This window comes from Meleagris gallopavo, chromosome 25, assembly GCF_000146605.3.
Source record: "Meleagris gallopavo isolate NT-WF06-2002-E0010 breed Aviagen turkey brand Nicholas breeding stock chromosome 25, Turkey_5.1, whole genome shotgun sequence".
In the NCBI taxonomy this organism is placed as follows: domain Eukaryota; kingdom Metazoa; phylum Chordata; class Aves; order Galliformes; family Phasianidae; genus Meleagris; species Meleagris gallopavo.
In genome coordinates, this window is record NC_015035.2 from 5575483 (window position 1) to 5583769 (window position 8287).

An 8287-nucleotide genomic window follows, 5' to 3' on the forward strand; every position below is an offset into this window, starting at 1 on the left:
CCCGGTGCTGCCGTCACCTGGTGCCGGGCAGGGCGACGTGCACGGCTGCCGGCGTCCCACCGGCGGGTCCTCCTCTGGTGGCACCGCCTGCTGCTCCTCGGGGTACGGCAGTGAGCGGGCCGGGAGCACCGGAGCTGGTGGGACTGCGGCTTCCCCTGCTGAAGGCGTGCGCACCGCACAGCGCCGGGCTCTGCTGGGCAGCTCCGGGCCGCCCGGAGGAACGGTCAGTGTCTGCGTGTGCCATCGTCCCTTCTTTGGAGTGGGGGGGGAACCCGGTCCAGCAGACCGCCAGTGACTGTGGCTGCTGGGAATGGTCAGCACTGCGAGTGGTGCTGAGCTGTGCGCTGCGAGGCACAACCTGAGGTGGGGTGGGAAGCGGCAGGCAGAGGTGCAGAGCCTCTTCCCCTCGAGCATCTCCGCTGGGTCTTGTTCATGTGGAGCCCGGGAATGGAAAGTGGGCGCATGTGAGGAGCACCCCATCATGGTGGGGAGCAGCTCTCAGTGAGGTTGGTGGGTTTGGGACCACGGGTGTGTGGGCTCTTGATGTGATTGCATTTGCCGTGGTGTTGTGGTGCCAGGGGGTGAGCGTGGTGGTCGGGGGGCTCAAAACGTGTCACCTGGGTTTGTTCTTGTGCCGTGCTCTGATGAAGGGAAGCGGCAGCTCGGTGTGGGGCTGAGGGCAGGGTGAGCTCCGTGGGCATCACACCCACCTGGAGCCACCCCTATGCTCAGGGATGGGGTGCTGGGACAGCCCTGCTAGTCGGTGAGGGGCTGCTCCAAGGGGCAGTTAGAGGTGACAGATGGCAGAGCATTGCTGGGAGAGAGCGTGGGCTATCTGCCCGTTCTGAGAAAGGTCTCCACGAGGAGAAGGTGATGCTGTGCTTGGCTTTGGAGCTGTTGCTGTTGCAGGTGGCTCATAGAGTGAATTCAAGCTCGGGTCTGACCAAGCTGCTCACAGCCATGGGATGAGCAGTGCTGGGAAGGCTGGGCTCTTGCCCCGTGCCTGTGCTGTGTTAGGGCCGGTGCCACTGCGAAGGCCACCAGTTGCTTGGTGAAGGCTGATGCAGGAAAGGCCCGCGAGGAGCTGCCTGGTGTTACCATCTGCCTATTGCCTCCCTAAATCTCAGTCCTGACACTGATGTAGGAAGAAAGGAGGGTGGAGCCGGTGCCACACCCTGCGCCTCTCCAGGCCCCCCCAGGAGGGTCTCCTGCACAGATGCGCTCGTGGGGAGACCCAGCAGGTGGGGATGGTGGAAAGGAAGGCACTACTGGGGCTGGCTGCAGCAAGGAGTGTCCCTGCCGGGCAGCGTGGCAGGTCAGCCCCCTGCACCGGGGTTCCATGGGCGTGCTGAGGGCTCCTTCCATGCTGGGAGCTGTGCAGCCACCCGGTGCATCACTGTCCTCGGCCCCACAGCCTTTGGGTCTGGAAGAGTTAACGGCGGCGCTGGCTGCACAAAGAGCGGTTCTGTGCATGACAGCGGATCAGGCTGGAGGGAGGTGAGCTGCAGCATACCAATGGCACGGCGGGCGGGGGGAGCCCTGCCATCCCTGCTGCCCAGGGCTTGGGGGATGCAGTGATGGGGCGCTCTGGGGACAAACTGGACTTGGAGGGGCAGCAGGTGGGGCTGGTGCTGATGATCCCGGCATGGCTGGGAGGAGGAATGCTCAGGAAGCAGCTGGGTTGTGTTCTGCCAGCACCCAGAAAGTATGCACAGTTCACACCCTCCTCTTTGTCTGCCCCGTAATTAAGGCGAGGTAATTGTGCTAATTGGGGAGCTGGGTGGATGGGTGGGGAGCAAGCCGTGTCAATCAGAAATAGTCTGGTATGGAGACACGTGCGTGTTGTCACGTGCAAACCTGGGATCCGCAGCCGGTGCTGTGCTCCTATGGAGAGGCGGTGGCGGTGGTCGGTCCTGCTGCAGGGCTGTGCTGGCACTGCCAGCTGCACTGGGCATGGTGAGGGGGAGCTGGGATGTGGCATTCCCATCCTGCCCTCTGCCACCAAAACCGGCTGGTGGCTCTGCTCCGAGTTGCCGTGCTGGCTGTGATGGCATGGGCCACCTCTGCTCCGGTTGTCACTGAGCAGCACCTCTGGGCACTGCTCTGCCCCGAGGAGTGGCACTGGTGAGCTTGGTGGTACTGCGCCTGGAGCTGTGCTCTGCCCAAACCACGCCGCACGCAGCACTGTCCCTGAGCTCACCGTCTGAGCATCCCGTCTCCCTCGCAGCCACCAGGAGATTCCTCCTGCTCTGCTGGGGGCTGCCAGCCCTGCTGCAGGAGCTGAGCGCCCTGGTGGAGCCTTCCCTGCATCACCCCCTGCTGTGCTCCTGCTTGCAGATCTCTGACATCTACATCAGTGGGGAGTCAGGGGACATGTCAGCCAAGGAGAAACTGCTGCTATGGACACAGAAAGTGACAGCGGGTTACATCGGGGTGAAGTGCACCAACTTCTCCTCGTGTTGGAGCGACGGGAAGATGTTCAATGCGCTCATCCACAGATACAGGTGGGTGAGAACTGTTGGTGCGTGGGAGGAAGGCTGGGGGCTTCCCGGGGGTCCTTGCCCACCTCTGTGTTTGGTGGTGGGATGCAGTTGCTCGGGATGCAGGTGAGGTTTTCAGGGTCTCTTTTCCCTTGGAACCATCTGTGCCAAGGAGCCGAGGGCAGACGCTCAGAAAAAGCGACGGAGGCGTCAGGCTGCGGGTGGGGGTGAGGTTTAACGAGGTTGGGATGCTGTGCCCCGGTGTCAGGACTCTGACACGTGTCTCGCAGGCCGGATCTGGTGGACATGGAGCGGGTGCAGGTCCAGAGTAACCGGGAGAACTTGGAGCAGGCCTTCGAGATCGCGGAGCGGCTGGGGGTGACGCGGCTGCTGGATGCTGAAGGTGAGCAGCTGCTGAGGGCGGTGCGGGGCAGAGCTGAGCGCGGTGTCTGCTCCGGTCCTCACAGCTTCTGCTCCCCCTCTGCAGACGTGGATGTTCCATCTCCGGATGAGAAGTCGGTGATAACTTACGTGTCTTCAATCTACGATGCCTTTCCCAAAGTCCCTGAGGGAGGAGAAGGGATCAGTGCCATCGTAAGCAATGCGGCTCAGCACCAGGCTCGGGAGGGGCCCGGAGGTCTTCCTTCAGCCCTTACAGGCCGGGAGCAGCTTCTGGGAGGAGGGAGCTTCCCCAGGTCCAGAGGGATGCGGGGATGTGGCAGTGCTGACTGCGGCGTGTTCTCCCCTGCAGGAGGTGGACTCGAGGTGGCTGGAGTACCAGACCCGCTTGGAGTCCCTCATCTCCTGGATCAAGCAGCACACGATACTCATGTCGGATAAATCCTTCCCCCAGAACCCCGTAGAGCTGAAGGTGGGTCCTGCTGCGGTCCTTGCACACAGTGCTGCGTGGTGCTGTTCCCCAGGGTGGTTTCTGATGCAGCCTTTCTCATCACAGGCACTTTATAACCAATACATACACTTCAAAGAAACTGAAATCCCAGCGAGAGAGCAGGAGAAGGGAAGGATAGAGGAGCTCTACAAGCTGTTAGAGGTAAGGGTTGCCGTGGCCGTGCAGAGGCTTGCAGGTGGGAGTGCTGCGCTTTTAGCAAGACTGTGGTGTACTCACTCCAGGTTTATTTTGGAATGGAGAAGTGGAAATAACCCTCGGGGCAAATAATTCAGCAAAGAGCGCTCGGCAGTGGAGACAGACATTGCCTCACAGCGCCGCCTTCCTTGCCGCACTTTGACCAGCTCAGGGAGCTGTGAGTTGCCATTTTGTTGGTGTTTTCTGCAGGTGTGGATTGAGTTTGGACGCATCAAATTGCCGCAGGGGTACCACCCCAACGACGTGGAGGAGGAGTGGGGCAAGCTGATCATCGAGATGCTGGAGCGTGAGAAGCTCCTGCGGCCGGCGGTGGAAAGGTGCCCCTCCGAGCCCCACAGGGACACCCTGTGCCCAAAGGGGTGACCCAGCGCCTTTCTCATTTTCTCCCGTCCGTCTCCTCAGGCTGGAGCTGCTGCTACAAATCGCCAACAAAATCCAGAATGGCGCTCTGAGCTGTGAAGAAAAACTCACACTTGCGAAGAACACGCTGCAAGCTGTGAGTGGGGGCTGACACTCTTATTTTCCCTTCTTCTGACTCTTCTTTCACGCCCATCTCTGTCCCTCCCGCTTACTGCGGGGCGTGAGTTCCCCTGGACAGCTTTCCGTTCTGTAGGATGTGGAGCCCGTCCCAGGAGGGCTGGGGGATGGTGGTGGGTGCCAGCTGAGCTGGGGATGGACCCTGCAGGGCTGCTGGCCTGGGAGGTGGCTGCAGTTCTGGGAAAGCTTGTGACATCACGAGGCTTAAAAAACCACAAAAATCTGCTGCGTTTGTCTGGAAGAGAGGCAGAAAAGACTCGGCTTCAGACTGTAGCTACATACTAACTGTGGAGTAGATTTCTGTAGAGGAAGTGTTTTGTTCCGGAAGATGGAGGTGCACAGAGGTGCGGGGTCTGGAAGCTGGCTGGTTAAATCCAACCCAGAAGTGAGGTGCCATGTGAGGGACAGTCACTGCATGGGGCGTCTCTGTCAGTTTTAGGTTTGTCTGCGGGAGTTTTTTTAAAAGCAACGTCCTGAGTGAGGTGTGAGTTCTAACAGACACAGCCGTAGCTGAGCTTAGGGGTGAAGGGGTCCTTTTGGTGCTGGAGTCAGCGCTGGGTTTCTGTTCTCTCTGCCCACGTGTCAGGGCTGGGGCAGCAGCCCTCAGTCTCACCCATCTGCACGCAGGATGCTGCCCACCTGGAGGCCGGCCAGCCGGTGCAGTACGAGGCCGACGTTGTGGTGTACCTGCAGGAGTGCGAGGGGCTGCTCCGCCAGCTGCAGGTGGACGTGCAGATCCTCCGCGACGAGAATTACTACCAGCTGGAGGAGCTGGCGTTCAGGTGAGTGGGGCTGTGTTGGGAGCTGGGCTCCGGGGGGGCTGCGTGTCGTCCCCGCTCCTCGCGCGTGCCAGGAGGCAGCACGGCGTCGGCCTCGTCTGCTCACTCCTCCATTGCTCCTCCAGGATCATGCGGCTGCAGGACGAGCTGGTGACGCTGAGGCTGGAGTGCACCAACCTGTACAGAAAGGGCCACTTCTCCACGCTGGAGCTGGCGCCCGCACCCACCCTGAGCACCACGCAGCTGAAGGGCGAATCCCTGACCAAAGGGCTGCACACCTCATCTGCCTCCTGGTTCAGGAAGCCCATGACCAGGACAGAGCTGGTGGCCATCTCCTCCTCTGAGGACGAAGGCAGCCTGCGCTTCGTGTATGAGCTGCTGGCCTGGGTGGAGGAGATGCAGGTGAGCGCTGACTGCCTTCCTGCACGCTGACGAGGGAGGACGTGCGGTTTTCTCTGGAGATGGTGGTTGTTTTGATGGCTCAGAGTTTCTGGAGAGCTTTTGTCTTGTTTTCTCTCATGTGATCCCGATTTTCATTGCATATTGGAGGATGCTTTCAAAGCTGCATGCAAATCTGCAGTGACCAGTCAGTCCCGTGGGCTTGGGGCCCCCTACCAGGGCTGCTGTGCCACCCATCACCTCCTTCATTACCCAGGAGGTTCTCTTGGCCCTCTGAGGTGAGTCCCCAGCCCAGGAGGGCTGACCTGGACTCTTGGCCTGTTGCAGATGAGGTTGGAGCGGGCAGAATGGGGCAGTGACCTGCCCAGCGTGGAAACCCAGCTGGAGACACAGCAGCACATCCACAGCAGCGTGGAGGAGCTGGGCTCCAACGTCAAGGAGGCACGGCTGTACGAGGTATGGCAGCACGGCGCTGTGTGCATGGGAGGGTGACAAAGTCAGGATGTCCCCTCCTGTGGGTAGAGGTGGATGGGGCAGGTGGGTTTTTAAGGACAGAGCTTCTGAGTGATGCTGGGCTGCTGCTGCCCTGAGCATCCTCTCTGCCCTCTCTCGCTCACGCAAAGCTGGGGAGATGGATTTGGAGATGGGGTTTTGAAGGATGCCGTCCTGCATCAGATAACAGGAATGCTTTCATCCCTCAGGGTAAGATGTCTCAGAATTTCCGCGCTAGCTACACAGAGACGCTCGGCAAGCTGGAGACACAGTACTGCAAGCTGATGGTGAGTGGGTCTGTCTGCACCTCGAGCAATGCCTGATGCTGCAGGGAGCGCCTGCTGTGTCCTGGGCACCGGGTCGAGCACCCAGTTCTGCTGCGAGGGCGGGAGGGACCGCTCAGCTGCAGGGCGGTGAGGGAGCAGCATCTCTCGAGGCTCAGCCCTGGCTCTCTGAGCTCACACAGGGATGGGTCACTTTGTTGTGTCCAGGAAACCTCGAGCTTCCGACTGAGGCACCTGCAGAGCTTGCACGGCTTTGTGTCTCAGGCCACCGCCGAGCTGATATGGCTGAATGAGAAGGAGGAGGAGGAACTGGCCTACGACTGGAGTGACAACAACCCGAACATCGCAGCTAAGAGAAACTACTTCTCGGTGAGTGGCTGGCTGGGCTGGGCTGGGCTGGGCTGGGCTGGGCTGGGCTGGGCTGGGCAACTCCTGGTTGCGCCGCGCTGCCCTCGAGCTCCATGCAGAAGTCCCAGGGATGCACGGCACGTGTTGCATGCTTCCCGAGTCACAGCTTGTAGCTCACGAGTGCAGCTCTCCCTGGGGCTGAAGGCACAAAAAAAGTCTGCTCAATTCAGTGTCAATTGAAGAGGCATCAAAAGATGTTTTTTAGCACTGCTTGAAACAAGACATCCTTACACAGACAAAAAAGAAGAAGTCTGGGCTAAAGAGGAAAGCTGATTCCTCTTTAAAGCAGTATAAATAAATTGCTGTCTTCCCACAATTGTACTGTTTGAAACTGAGGAGGTCCCTGGGCAGGCTTCCAGCTCCGGAGTTTGGTCTGCCCTGTGTGTTTGGTGCACAGGGCAGCCTGATGGTGCTCGGACAAGCCTTGCTGGTTTCCTATCAGCAGCTGAGATCTGCTGCTGTTTGCTGCAGCGCTCTGATACTGCTTGTTCCATTAGCTGGACACGTGCTGTGAGTGCAGGCTGCTGCTGATAGCTGAGATTTGAACTGTGCTTGTGTCCTTCACGCAGGAGCTGACGATGGAGCTGGAGGAGAAGCAGGACATCTTCCGCTCCCTCCAAGACACCGCTGAGCTGCTGGCCCTGGAGAACCACCCCGCCAAGCAAACTGTGGAGGTGAGCGGGTGCTGGGGGCAGCAAATCTGCCGTGAGTGTGGGAGGCGTGCAGAGCTACTGCCCTGCCCAGGGAGCCCTCACAGCACGTAATGGGGCTGAGGGCTTCGTCCTGCCGTGGGACCTGCAGGCGGGAGGAGATCTGTGCCTGCAGCAGCCCTTGTGTGCCACTTCCTGCTCTGCTTTCTGTGCTTCGTCTGTGTCCAAACAGACCCACAGCAGGCAGAGCGTTGCCCATTTATGTGCATCCCACCGGCTGTGGCTGTGTCCTTCCTGTGACCCTCCTGGTGGTGAGCGCTCACTGCTGCTTGCTGTGTGTTCCCCAGGCCTACAGCGCTGCTGTGCAGAGCCAGTGGCAGTGGATCAAGCAGCTCTGCCTGTGCGTGGAGCAGCACGTGAAGGAGAACGCCGCCTATTTCCAGGTACGCGGGACAGGGAGCCCCAAATCGCTGGGTCTGAGCGGGAGGGCAAACCCTGCTGCGTGTGTGGGTTGCAGAGCATCCACTGTAGCCCAGTGCACCACTCCATTGGCTGCATCCCAGTGCATGAGGTTCATGGGCTGCTTTCCCTTTCTGGCAGAGGGGAGAGGGAGCTTGCGCTGCTCGTCAGGGTGCTGCTTCCAAGCTGCCCACCTCTTTCTAGCAGCTCTTTGGGAATATCTGAGGGGACCAGGCAGCTGCTGGGTGGGATCTGGGCTGCTGTCCTGCAGTGCTGTGCTGCTGATGGCCGCGTTGAGCTGCGCAGGTTTCTGTGACGCTTCTGGCTTCGCAGTTCTTCAGCGATGCCCGTGAGTCGGAGGCGTACCTGCGCAACCTGCAGGACTCCATCAGAAGGAAGTATTCCTGCGACCACAGCACGAGCCTGCCGCGGCTGGAGGACCTGCTGCAGGACTCCATGGTGGGTTCTGGGAGTCCCTGCCACCCGCGTGGGGTGTGGAGACGTGGGCAGGGAGGGCTTGGGTGTGGGTTAACCCCTGCCTTGATGGAAGGGCAGAAGGACTCAATCTGTGTGTGTGGAGGCTGGCAGCTTCTTTGTCACTCTTTCTTACCTAACGAGTTAAAGTTGTATTTCTTCCAATCATGCTCCCGGGGACAGGCACAGGTAGTTTACTTAATCATTTCTTCTTTTTTTT

General features: G+C 59.9%; 1 protein-coding gene across 1 annotated transcript in view; it reads left to right on the forward strand.

Annotated features, from left to right (window-relative positions):
* LOC100550622 (microtubule-actin cross-linking factor 1, isoforms 1/2/3/5) overlaps window positions 1–8215 on the forward strand; it is a gene marked incomplete at its 5' end in the record, with an annotated part of 20896 nt that extends 12681 nt beyond the window's left edge. Inside the window, 17 exons of the mRNA XM_019622750.1 lie at window positions 112–223; window positions 2338–2504; window positions 2771–2883; window positions 2968–3074; window positions 3232–3351; window positions 3436–3531; window positions 3775–3902; window positions 3988–4081; window positions 4750–4904; window positions 5027–5303; window positions 5628–5756; window positions 6002–6079; window positions 6284–6445; window positions 7054–7158; window positions 7482–7577; window positions 7927–8052; window positions 8144–8215. Coding sequence (XP_019478295.1) covers window positions 112–223; window positions 2338–2504; window positions 2771–2883; window positions 2968–3074; window positions 3232–3351; window positions 3436–3531; window positions 3775–3902; window positions 3988–4081; window positions 4750–4904; window positions 5027–5303; window positions 5628–5756; window positions 6002–6079; window positions 6284–6445; window positions 7054–7158; window positions 7482–7577; window positions 7927–8052; window positions 8144–8215 — 2137 coding nt within the window. The remainder of the gene's footprint in view (window positions 1–111; window positions 224–2337; window positions 2505–2770; window positions 2884–2967; window positions 3075–3231; window positions 3352–3435; window positions 3532–3774; window positions 3903–3987; window positions 4082–4749; window positions 4905–5026; window positions 5304–5627; window positions 5757–6001; window positions 6080–6283; window positions 6446–7053; window positions 7159–7481; window positions 7578–7926; window positions 8053–8143) is intronic.
* Between the last annotated feature and the right edge of the window lie 72 nt (window positions 8216–8287).